General features: G+C 35.2%; 1 protein-coding gene across 1 annotated transcript; it reads right to left on the bottom strand.

Moving 5' to 3' along the window:
* Positions 1-1,966: 1,966 nt before the first annotated feature.
* LOC140795030 (nicotinate phosphoribosyltransferase 2-like) lies at positions 1,967-13,032 on the bottom strand. Its single transcript, XM_073147387.1, has 15 exons — positions 12,736-13,032; positions 11,411-11,555; positions 10,296-10,415; positions 9,979-10,113; positions 9,833-9,894; positions 8,784-8,859; positions 8,187-8,288; positions 7,808-7,924; positions 6,538-6,596; positions 4,740-4,914; positions 3,669-3,803; positions 3,489-3,587; positions 3,098-3,206; positions 2,551-2,663; positions 1,967-2,459 (listed from the first exon to the last, which is right to left on the bottom strand). The coding sequence occupies exons 1-15, from the start codon at positions 12,891-12,893 to the stop codon at positions 2,382-2,384; spliced, it is 1,683 nt and encodes a 560-aa protein (XP_073003488.1). The 5' UTR covers positions 12,894-13,032; the 3' UTR covers positions 1,967-2,381.
* Positions 13,033-19,483: the final 6,451 nt, after the last annotated feature.

The raw sequence follows: 19,483 nt of genomic DNA, 5'->3' as shown, positions 1-19,483 counted from the left end.
CAAGTCTTCCTTTCATACCCCCAACTTAAGCACAAACTTCTATTTAACTCTCAATTGATTATAATAAGGATAAGGGAGAAGGAGTATATAAGCAATGTGTTGGAATACACTAGTTCTAGATAAAAGCTTTTAAATGAGTGAAATATAGCTTTTGTACATCATCATAAGCCTCGTGGAATAATTATAGACTAAATACTTTGATATATAGATTAAAAAACAACCCTTCTAATTGATAAGCCATGACAATATAATATATATATATATATATATATATATATATATACCATTCAACCGTTATATTTTATTTTTAATGTCTCAAAAATATCGTGGGATAATTTTCACCTAATGACAATTGATGAAATATAAAATATTCTGATACTTTGAAAATAAAAATGTAACATATCTAAAATACCCATTATTTTATCTTGAAAAACTTACTCAATAGTGCTAATACCATTCCATTTCTATAGTTAATTTAACTCATCTATAATATATATATATATATATATATTATATAAAGAAAACTAACATCTCAGTGTTTCTGAGGTATTAAAAAAAAAAATACAAAAGTCAAACAATAAATAACCATATATATATATAGTAGAGTGTGAATGATAGTAAAACAAAATATAATTTGTTAATTTTTTTTTGATAAACTTTCTTTATTTTAGTATCACATATTCAAATATAGCAAGGTATCCAAATATAGCTTCCAAGATCTTCTATAAGCTATCGACTCCTGAGCTCTCTTCCTTAGATAAATAATAGTACCCCTTAAGTACCCAAATGTTTTATATGGATAAATATTCAATGTCCTTCTAGTGTCAGTATTGACAATCATCTGAAACACATTTGAAGAACATATGGATAAATTAGATACTATGAAATATTCTAATGATTAATATTGATATTGATATTGATATTGTCAAACCTAATATAAATACACTGTATGATCTCAGATGATTGTCCCCATACCACATGAAAACAGAGAACTCTCCTGCAACTAATCCTTGCATAATTGCATTTCATACAAATTCTCCTCTTAAGATTTTACTATATATATATTAACAAAAAATTATAAATAACGCCCTTTATTTTGACTATATTATAAATAAAACTCTCTCTCTCTCTCTTTTATTATTTACAGGAGCCTTTTATTTGCTAAAAAAAATATCAACTTAATTATAAAACAAGAACAAACCCTTGAAATAACTTGGAGACAAAATAAAATACTGATTTCTAATAAAATTATGCTCAAATTAAACTTCTAAAATACTAAGGTCATATTAGAGGAGTGAGATAAGAATAACACGTATCAAAATATCATTTTGCAATGGAAGATATATTCTAGTTTTTATTCCTACCATTTGATAAATCGATATAATTTAATTCGACCATCAGCTTAACCCAATAATAGAACTAGATTAAACCCTAAAATAAATTATAGATAAACCAAAGCACTTATTTCTAAACAAAATATGATCAAATCAAACTTCTAAAATACTAAACTCACATTGGAGAAGTGAGATAAGAATAACTTAGAAAATATCAAAATATTTTATTTTTTATTCCGTTTCATAAGCCCCGTTTACTTTGCTTATTAAATTAAACTTAACTCAAGATGTTACTCAATGTTCTTAAGCAAATAAAAGGCTTTATTTATAAATAATAAATAGAGAGGGCTTTATTTATAATATAGTCAAAAAATATAAGGTGTTATTTGCAATTTTCTCTATTCCAATTGCCAAACTGTTCACTAAATCTTATCCAACCAAAAGAGGGTAATTTTTTATAATGCTGTTTGGAATCTATCAAATGAGTTAATCATTAGTTAAGACATTCTAAATAAAATATAAGCTTTATTCCTCTCAACTTCCATCATAGAATTATTAATTGGAATTATTAGTTTAGAGCAAGCATATTATACCTGAAACCCAGCTCATAGTCACACAGCATAAGGCAGTGGTTAGCAAAATGGACCACGCTTACCAACCAGCACTCGTAAGTCGCACCCCATTAGAAGTACAACTTAATTGGTTTAAAATGTTTTGTGCATATATGCACTTCTAAGGGTACAATTTTTTTCAATCGACCACCTAATAAAGTAATAATATATGGATGAATAAATATTAGAGCACATACAATATACACTAATACACCCACTAAGGCACGTTAACTGCTATTCTTCTACGTTGACTGCTAGGCAGCATGTGAAGATCTTAAATAACGATGGGAAAGAATAGGAAAAGAAGTCGATGTACAAATAGAGTAAAGATGAAACTTTTGATTCTTCGACTGCTAAGATTACGCTCCCTCGTTTTTTTTTTTTTTTTGAGATCATCGCATTCCCATTTGCTGAAATAACTATCAGATTCAATGATTCACTGCAGCTCACCCACTGGTGCCTCGTTGAGCCATAGGAAATGGATGAAGTCATACAACTTGGCACTCACGCTAACCTGGTTAGTATTAAAGCATGGGTTAATCTACTTTGGATGAATGGATGGTGCATACATTATGTCGAGAAAAGAGAAGAAAAGGTCGATCAACCTTGTAAGGCGTGGGGTTTAATCGCCTCATATGATCAGGTCGCATCTGTTCCAGCTGCTGCACGCAACGAGTTCTGATCTTCTTGAGTGGAGGCAGTTCTTCTCTTGGTTTATCTGCAGCAAACCAGAAGAAAGGGAAACAGATAAATCATTAGATTTTGATCTGAGTTCCGTGATGCTAAAATCTAAAAGGTTAAGGGTGAATCGTATCAACAGGTATTAGTGACGAACTTCTAGATAAATTTTCCAAATTAAGATTTTGCATCATTATCTAATGGGGTTTCCGAATCTAAAAGCTATACTTTATTAGATAGAGCAATTTGCATGTCCTCCAATTGGAGGTATTGACTTGTTCCTTATGAGGAACAAAAAAAAACATATTATCTTTCTTGACACTCTTGTGTGCCTTAAAAATATTTTCATATTGTAACTTTTATATAAATGATTTAAATGAATGAACCAAGAGCCATATAAGCATGGAAGAAAAGCAGTTAGCACTCTGTAGCTAGGCCTGTCAACAAAGAAAATGAATATTTGAAGGTACTTACGGGATCCTCCAGACCAGTAACACTTCAGAAGCTCCTCCACACGCTGTGGAACAACATATGCTCTCTTAGATTCATTGAAAGGATGGCGACAAAGAATGCGCTCTCCTGCCTATAATGTTAAGAGAGAAGTGAGTGCTTGATGTACATATTTGGATTTTAAACCTGGAAAATATAGATTACTCACCGCAACTAAAATAAGTACTGAACTTGATCTAGAAATTTTATAATGTCATTTCTAACACTACGCAAGCTAAGTAGTATAGCAAGCTGTTTTTAAGTGAACTTTGATTCCACTTCAATTATTTTGTTTTAAATTATAATTGAAAATGATTAGTAACTGATTTTCAAATGATAGGCTTTAAGACCTAGATAGCATAACATCATCATTTACCTTGGGGGGTGGTTCACTTTCCCCACAAATTATATCTACCAATGGGTAGCCTTCTCTACCAAACAATCTGAAGCATCGCTTTTTACATGGTATAGATACCTGGAACATGAAGGTAATGTATGTAATTCTTCCAGAGTAACAGAAATATAGTTGCATGTTACCTTCAGATATGATACTGACCTTTGTTACATCCTCAGAAAGTTTTATGCGAGGTTGATTATTTATCTCAACTAGCTTAAAGACACAACCAAGAGCTGCCTGAGCATAACATGTCACAAGATAAGTACCAATCCCAAAGGCATCTACCTCATGTCCCTGCAGAAAAATTAGATTATCATCAAACATCCAATTCACAGAAATTGAAAGAGCTCTGCTCAAGTTTAAGCATACAAAGGTTTTAGTGCCAAATCTACTATCTACATGATTCTTTACGATAATTTTTATCCTATGGTCATTATGCCACATATCAGCAATCAGTTACCTTTTTTATACTGAATCTTCAATCTTTGTGAAAAGTGCACTGGCATGGGAAACAGTCAATACCAAAAGATAGAACACTTCAACTGCTTTAACTAGTCATTTTAGTAGCCCAAATTTTTATTTCATGATACTCGATGTCATAATAATAGAATAGTCTAAAATTTGGCTAATTCTTGATCATGACTGCTTAATATACAGAATAATAAAATTATCAGATCAGAAATTCATTTATTTGTCCAAAAAAGATACCAAGTTTCCAACTTTTGTGGTTTAGTAGCAAATAAATTCATGTGAAAATAAACTAATAATATGCACAGGGAAGACCTGGGTAGAAATTGTTGAGAAAGTTCATATCATTTGGTACATGAAAAATGTAGCAGCTAATATTAACAAACACTCTAGGTTCAATCAATTTAATCAAAGAATATTTCTTTTATGGAATTGGTGACGTTGGTTGAAATCTAAACAAAAATGTGCACGCACTTACACATAGCTACAATGACCTTAGAATGTAGAATTTGGATGTTAATATTTTCTTCTTGGTGGAAGAAAAGATGAACACAAGCAAAGATATGGCTTTCTAATATGGATTGAAAAAGACCATCTTAATGGTTACCACCATTTGTCTAGAAGATGTACCTTTTCACTCTAGCATAAATTTATCACTACATAAAATTCTTAATTGCATCAATTGCTTATAGCAACTGATTATTCAATTCAAAATATTCTAGAGAACATCAAATGATATATGGTTCAACTGATTTAAATTACCTGCTTGTTCAAAGCATCAATAGTTTCCTCATTCAGGTCATTACTAGCTGCGATCGCGGTGTTACCAAAATCAGATATGCCAAATTCTTTTTCTATTACATGAAAGAACTTTCGAGCTTCAATAGATAAATATGCGAGATCACCAGAATCCAACCTAATTCCAGATGCTTTATATCTGCATCAAGATATTCAAAATTCAGGTCAACAAAACAAAGAAATTTAAGATCCAGAAGACTAAAGTAGAAAAGAAATATGCAAATAGATGACCAATAGGAGTATGAAATCCTAAAGTATAAAATATTTGCATATAAGAACCACATCAACCTTCACAATAGTAAAGCAAAGGGACATTATTTTCCCTTTGGTGCTAGAAGTGAATTGCTACAGAATCAATTGTAAAGTCACAAAGTTATAAAAGTTTCAAGGAGTCCTCTCCTTGACTGAGTCATGAATGTAATAGAAACGTAGGTGGATTTGCAAAGTTTCAAGTTCACCATACTGGCTAAGTGAACCATGAACATGGACTGCAAAGAATCATGTGCCATTAAGATCCGAAAAACATAGAGATTGTAATCATTGTTTCAATAGTTGTTAAATGTTAACTTCTTCCTTTTTGGTAAGGGAGGTTCTACACTTCTTGCAAGAACAACTGATGTATAAGTCCTGATCATGATACTATTCTTTTACTATAATACATTGGCTATTCACATTTCTTTCATCTAAATATAAACCAAGGATTGCCATGTAATGGCATGTGCCATGCCAATTCCTTGTCAGCACAACCCACTCTAGTTGTGCATGCCCCAATGTGCACTAGCATGTCTCTAATAAATTTTTTAGGTTTTTCTACATATTTTAAGTTCTAATATAGGTATTAAAGCCTACATTAGAGTCTTTTATCTCTGTAAATGATCTATTTTACTAAAGATATAGCAACAGTCAAGTAAAAATATGATTCAATATATAATATAATTTAACACATTCATTAATTTGACAATTTTTCAGTAATTCAGGGAAAAGTAATATAATCAAATAATTTCTAATTGTGCTAAAATTTAAGCTCAAAGTTGTAAAATTTGGGTTCAAACAAACACATATGGAGTTAACCTAACATGCTTCTACATCTATTTTCACCTAATTTAAATGAATTTGAGATTTTAATTTTGGATTTCTTAAAATTTGGGGCAAAATATAAGGGAATTCAAATTTCCTCTTTCATTCCTACATTTTAAAGAATATTTTTGATAAATCTAGCACCAAAATACTAGATTAATGTAGGATCACACTTACAAATAATAGATTTAGCAAAATTAAGCTATATCATTTTAAGTATGTTGCTTAATTTAATAGTTAATAGGTATCCGGTGGCACATAATGAGTGTCATCTGATACTATACCCGTATTGGAGGATACTAGCTTGGCACGGGCTATACCATCGGCACAATTAATTCCTGTTGCCGCTAGGTGACTAGCATGAAATCCTTATCATAAACTTGATAATGTATAGCATTAAAAAAAGGACAATGATCTATTATAGATTTCCCAAGACATATCGATCGTCATCTTCTTCGTTTGTGCTTCTATTTGTATCAATTTCTAAAACCTTTCAAGAGGATTTTTTACAAAAATTAGTATACTCATGGTCAGATACTACCTAATGACAGAAGTCCAGGACCTTCATATTAAATCAATATAAATGAAATCTTGGCGGTGTTTTGAGTCAACAGTTGAATCAGTCTTAGATACAATAGGTACATAATTAAAGAAACCTCAAAATTATTCAGGAGCAAAAACTTACCCTAAACTATCAAGTGCTAGAGCTACTGCACAGAAGTTAGGAATTCCACTTCGCATAACCTGGTGAATAAAGAATTTGTAAAAAGATGCTGAACCATCAATACAACAACGATAATCTACTCAGACGATGAAATCATGCAGTCCGAAGTCTATCCATAGAACAATATTACATATAATAAGTTAATGACTCGTTCAGCTAAATATTGTCATATCTTAAAGCATGAATAAACAGAATGATGAGCTGAAACTACCTTTACAGGCATTAGCCAAACAATGCTCATGAAAGTAAGTCACACGGAATTACTCTACATGCATAAAAAAAATAATGCTTGTAGAACAATTAAAAGGAAAGGTAACATGGAATACACAACATTAAGTTACTCCATTACTAGATCTTAGACTGAGAGGAAAGATAAGGATAATGCAACGAAAGGGAGGGAAAAGCATTACATTAACATATTCATGTTAGGTAAAGTATTTAACACTTTTTAGACAAAGGTCTGCCTCAATCTGAAATGTCCTTACCCTGAGATGAGAAGTGCTAATCTTTTAACAAAGATTTAACCAATGATGGTCGTGCCACAGGCACGGCCCGTGCCGATCGCCGGCATGCACGGCACGTGCCGCGGCACTTGCCGGCCGTGCCGTAAGAAAAGGAGAGAAAAATGTACCACCTTGGCCGTCACCAGTCTCGGTCGTCGTCGCCGCTCCCGGTCGCCATCGCCACTCCCGGTTGTCGTCGCCGCTCGCCCGAGCTCGCATCGGGTGCCCTAGCCAAGGGAGGGGAAGAAAGAGATCGAGAGAGAAAGAGAGAAAGAGAGAGAGAAAGAGAGAGAGAGAGAGAGAGAGAGGGGGGGCTTATCGGTTAAAACATAAGTTGCGGATTCGGATCGGCAACCCTCTCTCTCTCTCTCTCGATCTCTTTCTTCCCCTCCCTCGGCTAGGGCACCCGACGCGAGCTCGGGCGAGTGGCGACAGCGAGCTCGGGCGAGTGGCGACAGCGAGCTCGACGACGAGGTTGATGCCGAAGCTATTAGGAGTGTCGTGCGACACCCCTCGTGCCACGTGCCGGTACGCCGCCGGCACGGCCATCCATGGATTTAACTAAAACTTCCCATAAAGCTATATTAATATTTAAATATTGCATGTAAATGTCAGCTAGGTGTATTGCATGTATGCATGTAATTACATCTACAATTGCTCGGAAGTTATTTGGCGAATAAAATAAGAGAAATTATAAGGATAAAGATAATCAAGAAATGATAACTCACATCATAGGTATCTACAAGTGCTAGAAAGTTATTTGGGAACGCCAAAGCATATGACATGAAGGCTGCAAGCTCACTTTGATTTGTTTCACCAAAAACGCCACGCAATGCATCTGCTAGCTTAAGATGCACAAAAATTGACCATGAGATTAGTGTCTAAAATAAGTTGTACATTACATTGGCCATAAGGCCCATGACAGCAAGACACGATTACTTAACAAGCTGCGATATATAATATTCTTTTCAACTGAGAGATGATTACAATATTTTTCAAATAGAAGTAAACTCAAACAAGTGAAAAGAGTATGAAATTGTAAGTTTAAAAAAAAAAAAAAACTGTGAAAGGAAAAGCTACAAAATTTTAGAGCACAGAAATTAGTACCTGAATTTTGCTGAGCCAGGTCTGCACAAGACTAACAAAGTCCTCGCAAGTTCTTGAGCCATCTTGACTCTTAAGTGCTTTGTCAATGATATCATCAGGGCTCTGGAAAACAATTTGATAAGAATATCAGAAGATAAGTTATACTTATACCCCAGTGTGCAGAAACAAATAAATAACAGAATTTTTAACATGTACGATCTGCTAATTTCCGCTGAAAATGCCCAGTACAATTTCCAGTTTGCAACTAAAAGTTCTAAGCAAAGGTTATATAAAGTGTATATGCAAGTAAAATGATTGGGAAAAATACTCCTATCAACAGAACTCTGTCCAACAACATATACCTACCAATAAAAATGTAGGCAAAGTTATGGCCTAACTCATGCAGATGAAAGGGATGCAGCTACTTTATGCAATCAAACAGTGGGTTGGAATTATCTCCTGGTGCAGAAATTCCAGAAAATTAAGTATGGTCAAAGGAAATGAGATTAGAAAATGAGATTATTGGGATAAAATGTGAAGATCTGTGCCATCATATCTACATTTCAAAATTGAGACAAAATAAAAGTACAGTTCGTAACAAGAAGCGAATTTACCAACCATAAATGAGCTAACAAAGGCATGAGAATGTGTTCCTCGAAGTGGTATGCCAAACAAATTTCCAGCCGCTACATTGCTGTACATGGTGTGAGAAAACATCAGTTATGAACAATGCAAAATCAATACAATGTAAATCTGCACAATGAGGTTTCAACTGTAGAAGGACAAGATCGACAACAAAGTAGGGGCATAGATTATTTAAGAAATATTAGCTAAAATAAATTATTATATTTTTCCAGAAGAATAACCTAGATATCGAGATATAACGTGTGTATATACAAATTATAGTGAGCCAAGCCTGAGCGAAAGGCTTTTGCCCAAGCTCAGTTCGAAATTCATTTTGAGCCTAGAATTTTGTCCAGGTTCCGCTCGAATGAGCTTGCGTAATAACTTATCACATAAAGCTGTTGCAGAATTTATAGAGCGATTCATGGTTGGAGAAGACAATGAGTCCCACCTCCACATCACATCGCAGAGCATGCAGAGCTCGTACACATTCCTCTGCTTCGCAAATATCATGCGTTGATTTATCTTGATCTCAATCTGCTTCAACCCCACTCTTTATCTCCCCTCTCTCTTCTCTCTTTTCTCAACAAGAAACAAGTAATGGTAGTGGAAGAGATCAAGAAGACCATAGGGCCTCGTGTAAAGGTGAGGAGTGGAATTTGTTGATTGCCTACTTTGGCTCGACTCATTTATATTGAAGTTGACCAGAGCCCGAGCTGCTCATTTATTTTGACAGCTCTACGTGTATGTAATTAAATATGGTCTCTACAAGTAGACACATAATAAAATACTAGCTCAGTGAGTTGGAGAACATGACATTCTAAATTTTCAATGCCTCCTCCCTACGGTTTTAGTGGCAGCTATTTTATCCAACAGCCATCTTATAAATATAACTTAAAAATATGTCGCATTCATAACAAACTTCATTATGCATTTTCTTAGTATTTCTGGCAGAATTTGCATTACAAGTATAACACCCATTCCGTCCAGAACAGTCAGAATATAGAACCACTAGAAAGCAATACCAATAAAACATAACAGACCTTGTTGCATCAAAACCTCCAACATAACAATATTTTGAAGCACTTATTCCACCATCAGGCCCCTACAACCAACTTGCAAAATTAGAACTTCCTCATAAGAAGACAATAACTCAGAAAAAGTGAGAAAGGAGGTAAATGAAGATCACCTGCGCTCGTCTAAGTCCAAATTCAAGTAGAACTTTTGACTTTCCTGCAACAAATCGGTGTCGTGCAGCATTTGTAGTCACCAATGAGGCATAATTAACTAGATTTACAAATGGGGTCTCAAGAAGTTGAACCACCTAGTGAGCATATATTAAAAAACACTCATGAAATGGAAAGAACTATAATAACAAGGCAGACTAGGTATCAGGTGAACAAAGTTAATAAAAATAAGGGAAGAAATATAAGAAGTTAAGAACCAAAGGTTCTTGTCAAAGATTTCACAGAATACGGCAACTAAAGAATTTCTGTTTATACTCACAGCAACTGGTCCTTCAACTCTTATCAGGGGCACCTTTGGAAAAACAACAGAACCCTCAGAAATGGCATAAACCTCCACATCAGAACAGTCAATTTCTCTGAGATAGTCAAAGAATCCATCCTAGATGGACAGGAAAAAGAGGACAGCAAACAGGGAAAAAGAAAATATCTGAGCCGCATTAGTTTATAAAAACCAAACAAGATGCCGTACTTAGAAGCTTCCAGAACAAAGGTCATTAATTAATTAATTAATAATGCATAAAAAAAGCTGTCGAACTGTGGTTATCCATGTAACAATTTCAAAGAAAACCATAAATCAACAAAGAAGCATAATCTGACAAGAACAGAAACAGTGCCATATGACACAGTAACTAATTTACCAAAACATCATGACTAACAACATATGCCAAATAGCAAAATAAGACAAAGAAGCTTTTATTTTAAGGTATCCAGATTATAAGAAAAGAAGAAGTCAACTAAGCTCACTTATAATTTAAGACATAATGAAGACTGAGTAAGGCGAGACAATTATATATAGATACAAGAAAAAGACAAATATTAAGTACATACGAACCTCTCTTTTCTTATTTATACATCAGAGAAGTACCTTGCACTGAGACCAATGTTTTAAGAAGACAAGATCAATCCAAAGGTCATCAAAACTATATCTTGATGAATAAGACAAAAAAAGAAACAGTGTTTTCCAAATAACCATCTAATAAGTATTAACCTTGTTACAAAAGACTGCTTATTTTTACGTTCTTACAAATCGAGTCATATATCAGTATAATTGCAAGAAAACTATCCTTTTAGCTCATTAGGCATATACTGTCTTTCTGGAAAAGAACTGCAACCGAACAACAAAAAGCAAAGGTAACAATGATAGAACTTACACCTATTTTAACAGAACTCACAACCAAGTTAGAGGCACAAGGATAACAAAAATAAGAACCATGCGATGGTCGATAATAACCCATCAATTGAGTTGGGAGATGCATAAAATTAATTTCGAGAGTGCAGGGCACGAACTTTATCTAAATAAGAACCACAAATCCTGCAAGTAGAGAAGGAGAAAAAAAAGATTAAGGACATGGCTGCATGACTAACACAACGTACCTCACATGTTGGCATTGCTGACTGCAGAAAAGAAATATCTTCCTCGTTGAATCTAAAATTGGCAATAAAACGAATGCATTCTTCAAGGCCAGCAAAAACAGTGTATTCACCACCAAAGGGGTTCTTTCTGAAGTACAGATCAAACCTGCAAAATGCTAAAGTTTAGGATAAAAAGCAATTTCAGGAGGCAGACTAAGTGCTTAACTCCGAAGTTAAAATAATGCCTAGAACATTAAACTCAAATGTGTTTCCACAGATAAATATAGATAAGTTTGAGAATCTTGCAGACGTAAACTGAACCACATAAGAAGTATTGAAAAATAAAGAATTATAATGTTCTTGTAAGTTTAGTTCTTACATGTATATGCTGCATTGTAACATCGTAACCAGAATAATAGATGGAATTTAGCAGATATTTATCCAATGGAAGCCAATTAAATTTTGTAAAGCTACACCCATTCATCTACAATGTTAAAACAGCAACTTCTGGTGAGCTGGTTGATTAAATAATGTTAATATATACCATAAGATTCCCCATTAATAGAGCAGTAATATCCATGGGAATGCCTCTCTTTGTCCACACCATTTTGCAATTGGCTTTATGATAGCAAAGCTTATTTGAATTAATTAAATCCAAAAAATAAATCATTAACTTTTCTATCAGAAATTTTCCTCACAATATATACTACGACAAAAGAAGAAATTAATCTTGATCTATCACATTATTAAATAAACTTTGATTCCCATTAGACACCTTAGCATATTTTTACTCTTCAAGAGTTAAATTCCGACATAGTTTCCAAGGCTCAATCTCCATCCGTCACAAAGAAGGGCACAAATGTCTAATGCTATTCATCGCTACACTTTTCTCTATAAAATTTCATTTTAACTCACAATTTGACCAGCTGGCTTCAATCACCTATTACACGACATCAAATTTCAGAACAACATTAAGATATTTCACCCCCTCTGTTTTCATACCCTGAACCCACATAAACAACATCACAATACAAAGACTTATTGGTCCTAAAAAAATAGTCTATATATCTCTAAAATAAAAAAATCCATAAGATATCTGACATTTTTTGTCCCATCTATTTGTTTGTATCAGGATTTAAAATTATACAAACACCTGCAACATCCAACTCGCACAAAAACGAAACAAAAAACAAGCCATAAAGTCTATCTTTCAACGCAAAATGAGAAAAGAAAAATCCAATGCAAAAGAAATCTAGGACCAATTCATCAACCGTAAAAGGCAATTAAGAACCGATCCTAGTCCGTAGTGGAAGGAAAGAGGAGAAACCAATAGAGATCTCACTCACACGGCTCGATCGAGATGCTTCCCGGCCTTCCAGTACGCGTAGGCCATCGTGAACTGATACAAATCCGTCAGCAACGGCGTCACCATCGGATTCGTCGGCCCTCCGATCTCCTTCTCCACCATCGCAGATCCATTCCCCGTCGCCGCCGCGGCCGCCATAGATCTACTCTTCTTCTCCTTCCCGCTCCCTCAGGGTTTCGATCGAGAGCTAGAGGAGGATGAGAGATGGAAACCCTCCTCGCGAATTGGAACCGACGAAACGAGAAGTGGACGAGAGGCCGTTGGAATTTTATAGGTCGTTTCCTCCTTTATATCGCACTTGCCATGAGCCTTCTTACTTTGGATTTGTACACGCGACACCGATTGGTTGGAACACAGTAGTAGGCTTTTTTGGATAATAGGCTGGTGCGAGAGAGAGAGAGAGGGATGATTCCAGTCTCGAGATCAAACTGAACCACCTGAGGTGCCGGGTCAAGAAAGGTAAGTCTTAGGGAATCGGATCGTCTACAGGCTCGACTGCTCAAATTTTATACAACCAGCAACTCATTGATTATGATACTAGAGGAGGGAATCGACTCCAACTCCAAATTGGATTAGAGCATGATTTTTAGAGCTTGTCCGACCTTCAGTGGATAGTCAAAATAAATAATTTTATTAATTTAGTTAATGTCAGTTAGTTAAAATAATTTTAAAGTGATAAATAAATTTTATAGACGAAGTGTGTGAATCACAAAATAAATAAAATTTAAGATTAATTTATAAAATTTTATAAAAAAAACTTAATCTCTTTGTATCACTAAACCAAACTTTCTCTTTGAATATATATTTTTTTAAACAAAAACGATGCAATTTAAGTCAATTTGTCCCTTTTTATTTATTGACTCTTCTATTTGTAATTTAGTTTAAGAGAGACATGGCGATATAAAATGAAGTTTTCGAGGATACAATATTAAAATAGCTGTGGTTCAAAGTGTATAGTAATAAAATGCATTTAATACTACTTTCCAGTGGAAAGGTTTGGACAATGATATCTCTATGGTCTACTTGTGAGTGATGGCCAAGGCACAATTTGGACTTCAACGCTTCCTAAAGTTGCAATTATTTATATAAGATAGATAGTTTTGGTCTCTACTCCCCCTCCTAGCTATTAACTTTGATTGCCTCCGTCTCTTTTGGCTGCATTGTATTGGGAGGTCCAGATCCTGCTCATTTTGTTGGGAATCGAACTCTGACCCTCTTCCTAGTTCTTGAACTTGGGAATTGCTAATAGTATTTAACCAATTAATAATGTAGATCATCGTTTGATATCAATATTTGATGTGTTTACTAGATCAACGTCTATGAGATAATAATAATTGACGTGTCTAAAATATACCCATTTAGTTATTAAGTTTAGGGTTAGACTAGTTTGAGTAAATTGAGGAGATATAGTTTGGTGAAGAAATTGGATTATTAATTAGATAATGTTGGATTGGTGGAATATGATAATAAAAGGGCATTAATGGTTTGGATAGCTCAGTTTGATAAGGAAATCAAAGACTTTGAACTTTCCCCGGTGGATAATACCAACTGAGTAACAAAATTAATCATAGAAGGAAATTTCAAAAGTAAGCAACCATGGCCTCTTATAACCCTCGTCGTTCTCAACCACTAACAACCATCTTTTGATTTGGACTGTGCTTTAAGATTTGGTTGAATATTCTGTCTAAGAACTTTTCTTTTCCAAAAAGAAAAAAAATCCTTTAACCATTAAAAGAGTGGTGATTAGCCTCACCACCAAACTTCCACATTGCATAGAGAAGAGTGTTGTCACTGGATATATATATATATATATATATATATATATATATATAGAGAGAGAGAGAGAGAGAGAGAGAGAGAGAGAGAGAGAGAGAGAGAGAGCAATGGCTACTCACATAATCAACCTGTATGTGGGCAAGATATTATTCAAACAGGTCCTTTTGGGAGGCCAAGAAATCGCAATGCTCGTCCCGGGCCTAGTCTACCATTCTCAGTCTTAGGACTTAGTTCAAAATAAAAAAACGTTATATGAAAGGTGGGGAACAGAGACTCCATTCATCCTTGTCGTGACCCATGGCTCCCTCACTCACTCTCTCTCTCTCTCTCTCTCTCTCTGTCTCTCAGCTCCATCCCTCTATCCAAGCTAGTCTCACTATTAAGGATCTGAACTTCGATGGTGAGTGAAATTTGAACCTTATTAACTCTCTCTTCTTGCCGGAGGAAGTTACCCTTATTTGTAGGATCACTCCTAATTGCACTACTTCGGACAAGCAAGACCGTCTCACTTGGAAGCCTCTAGCAAAAACTAACTTTACCTCTAAATCAACGTACTGCTCTCTCACGAATGGTGATTGGCTTAGCTCCTCGTCGACTCAAGCCAGCAGTCCATGGAATCTTATATGGACAAACAAAGCTTCCACTCCGAGAGTCAAGTTGTTCATCTGGAAATGCTCGGTGGGAGCTCTCCCGATAAGAATCGTTCTTCACATGCGAAGGATTGAAATAGATCCTTCCTGCCTATTTTGTACCAATGAGTTGTAATCCATCGATCATGTTCTTCTTCGATGCTCCTTTGCAAGAGCAGTGGTGCTAGCAGATTAGGGTTATAGGCAAACCCAACTACTACAAAGTTTAGTAACTGGCTTGTCTCTACTACTTCGGCTTTGAAGGATTACAAAGAAACAACCTACTGCTTCACCGTCCTCTGAAGTATCTGGAAGGCAAGAAACAATTTCATATTCAATGAGGAAAAACCTTGCCCACGGAAACTTATTGCTTTAGCTAATATTTTTTGGTCAGAGACTTCATCACAATCGCCCCCTAAGCTCTCGTTGATTCAAACATCCTCCCCCAATCCTCCTATCTCTAACAGTGCTGAGATTCAACCTAGTGATACTATGGGATGGTCCGATGCATCATGGTAAGGGAGGAGCGAAGATGGTGTTAGGTTTATTCTTTCAGAGTCACAACGCTTTGCGTAGTGAAGCACAAGCACTATGTTTGATGATAAAGGAAGCTCTCTCTCGGACTAATGGGAGAAATATCTGGTTGTTTAGCAATTGCCTTAACTTAGTAAACATGCTTAACCGTAGGGGGAAGCTCCAACCAGATTGGGCAATAGAACCTAATATCAAAGATTGTCTTAAATGGATATCAGACTCCACTTCTATCAATATTTGCTACACTAGCAGACAAAACAACTATGTGGCTAACAACCTAGCCAGGTTCATTTTAGCAAACCGTGTTTGTAAGGAGTGGCTTGACCCTCCTCCTAAATTCCAGTGTAACCTTGTTCCTTCTCAATGAATAGGTCATTGACCCGTTTAAAGGGGCAAAAAGGAGCAATGGTGGACCATTGAGTTTTCTTTCATGAGTACCAATTAATAGGAGCAGCTCCATATTAGTTGCTCATAAAATAACGGAGCAACTTGTAGCCCAGGTGGGCTTAGGCTTGATTCAATCTCGGCTTAAAATTAAAAGAGCCAAGCATATATAGGCTCAATTTGAGCACAAAGCCAGCTCGTTGAGGCTTAACTTGGTAGGGTTCCATATTCTTAGAATTGGATTAATTTATTATTTTTATCCTAATCATCTTAAACAGTTAAAGCATAAAAACTTGAGTCCACCTGACTTGATTAAAGCTTAAATTAAGATTAAATTAAGTTCAAATTAGGACCTCAAAATTTACCTAAATATTATAGAAATTAGTGGTAATACAGAATTTCTTTTTATTATTTCAATCCCTATTTGTTTCACATATGATCCAACGCAAACCGTTTCTAGGCGCATTTGCATAAAAATATTTTTTTAATTATTAGAATAATAGAAATAAGTTCTCGTGTGTATATTTTGTATATAAATTATTTATATTTTGTTATTAAAAAAAATATGCACCTCTACTCAGTTTCAAAAGCTCAAACTTACTATTACCAAAATTTAAGAATTTTTTTACACAAATAGTTTCCATTTCTATAATTAAATACTTCTTAACTAATATTTTAACAATAAGCATTGTTAGTACTAGGAAAAGGAATCCATGTATATTTATCAAAAATATATAGTATTTTGTTTTTATTATCATTAAGTCTCATGTTTAATGTCTCAAAAATACCTAATGTTAGGTTTTCTTTTATCATAGCTATTGCATAGATGAATTAAATTGATTCTAGATGCAAAATAACCTCGGAAATATTTTAAGATTAAGGTGAAAATAAAAGTGGAGTAGAATTTTAATTTGATGAGGTGGACTAGGATGAGATGTAGTTTAAGAATAGTGGGTCAATATTAGAATTTTTTAAGGGTATTTTAGTTGAGGGGGAAGAAAGGAGAGAAAAGTTCATTTTAACACTAATTACTTTTTCCTGTCCTTTAGGTCAAAAATTGGCCATAATTTATTATAGAAGAAATTACAATTTATTTTTCAGTGGTGTGACTCGATTGTAATTCGGTCACGAGTATTTTTAATTTAAGCACTTAATCCTGCCTAAGTTATAACTATTTTTGTCGGTGATTAATTAAGACACAAAAGGATTTAATAATCTCATCAAAATAAAATCTAATTGCTAAAAATATGAAAGGACTTAATAATCTCATCAAAATAAAGTCTAATTGCTATTTATTCATGGTGAGAAATTCTGATGCACATAAAACACTATTAGTTTTGAAAGAAAAATATAACCGTTACAATTTAATTTGGACCGCAACAGAATTAAATACTTTAAATTAGAGAAATTTGCGTATAACACATTGTCGTTTGGCGAAATTATGGTTTATATTCTATATTTTTATTATTTAGGAATTGAGCCTTATAATTTAATAAATATATATAGAAAATACCTTGTAGTTATATCTATTAATTAAACTTAACAAAACTTCTGGGTTAAACTAATTATACTAAGAGAATTATGAAAATACTCTTAACTAAATCAAACTAAAGGCATTTTAGCTATTTTAGAAAAATATATATTTTAGTCATTTAAAAAAAATATCTACTTAACTGAATATACTCACGGTTTTAGTTCAAATCTAATCCAAAGTATTTTCTGCATATACTCGTTAAATCATAGGGTTCGATTTATAAATAATAAAAATATAGGGTGTAAATTATAATTTTATTAAAAAAATAGAGTATTATATGCAAATTTCTTTTAAATTTAAAATAAAAAAGGAAATTAAAATTGAGGTAAACCAGGCATAACTATAATTTATCCTTAATTTGAATCCATTATGAAGGGAGGTGGGTTCTCCATCAAATTCACACTAAATCACTGGATAATAGCCATTCTAAGGGCCTCTAATGTTCAAATGATCCATTGACATACTAATGATGAGTCTTGTAAAGCAAGCACACAATGTGGAGATAGTGATAATAGACCAAATCTTGACCAATCTCTCTCTCTCTCTCTCTTAAGTTCGAACTTAAAATTAACTCAAAATTGAATAATCAATTCAAACTTAATCTTATATACATACTCAAAATTAATTTCAATTCAAAATTAATTAAAACTCAGCTTATTTACACGATGAGAGGACCATCTAATGTATGCGATCGATATATTAATACATATTCAACAACATGAAGCAAAATAAGAACCTAGTTGGCTAGTCCCTAGTAGAAGTCTTCTAAATCCTCTATGATAGACCCATAGGTATGATGATAGCTAGGTTATCCATGGCATTGTTGCTTCCTCTTAAATTTCACGAGAGACACAGAGAGAATACTACCAAAATTTTTAGATCATGCAAATAAATAAAAAAAGATTTTAATCTTTTTAACAGGCAAGTACAAGGGCTTTGTGAGGAACCTTCCTCTCTGAGAACAAATATACAACAAACATTACCCACCTCCGCCTCACGTGCACCGAGGAGTAACCAGAGATCAGATCACTCACCTCCCAGCCGTCGGATCGACCGGCTCCTAAAGAAAAGATCGAACAGTGGGGAGCATTTCGGTCATTCACTACGTGGGAATTCCGTACCCTGGAGCGGTCCAAAGGGTCGGGCAGCGCGCGACAGCTGTGAAACACGTGCGGGCGAGGGGAGCGGGAGGCCCGCGCCGGGCCCGACCCGTCGATCTTGTCGGGTTGACTGGGGACAGGGTAGGACCCGGATCCGTGTGGTCCCCAAACCCCTTTCCCCGATAATAAAACCATTAACCCGCACGCGTGTGCCAGCCTACACCACGAGCGCATATACGTGTGACACGTCACTGTGGCTCGTGGAATAGATATTAAGAGTTTGTTAAATGCAGGTTACGTGTCGAGAGCTTATTGTTTGGATTGGCTGTAATATTGTGATGGGTGGGTTAGCAAAAGGCGGTCCAAGTCGCGGTTGGAGTTAGGGGGAGTGGCGTGGTCTTCACAGAATATTTGTACCCGAGGCCCCAGAGGCCAGGGGGCCAGGGTGAAGCGGATCCCTTCACTGCGCCCGAATAAAGGGGCCCAATTGGCTGCCATGGGCCCCACCATCCTAATCCGCTAACCCGGATGCGTTTGACTGGCCACCTCCCGATTCCCTCTTTGACCTGCCAATCTTGACCGTCCGAGGTCCCGAGATGCGTGCGCCTGCGGTCGCCCGACGGTTCAGATGCGGTCGAGCTGCCGACATCTGAACGCACCCGCAGCTGCACGAAATCGCACGCCGGCATTAACGTATGGTCCTCGGAAATCGCGTTAGATAACTTGAGAGGGCGTTAAAAGTTAAAACGCAGAAAAATAAAATGTGAGGGT

Source organism: Typha latifolia, chromosome 9 (assembly GCF_019914945.1).
Source record: "Typha latifolia isolate L0001 chromosome 9, TyphaL0001v2, whole genome shotgun sequence".
Taxonomy (NCBI): domain Eukaryota; kingdom Viridiplantae; phylum Streptophyta; class Magnoliopsida; order Poales; family Typhaceae; genus Typha; species Typha latifolia.
This window is presented reverse-complemented; position numbering and strand designations above follow the sequence as displayed.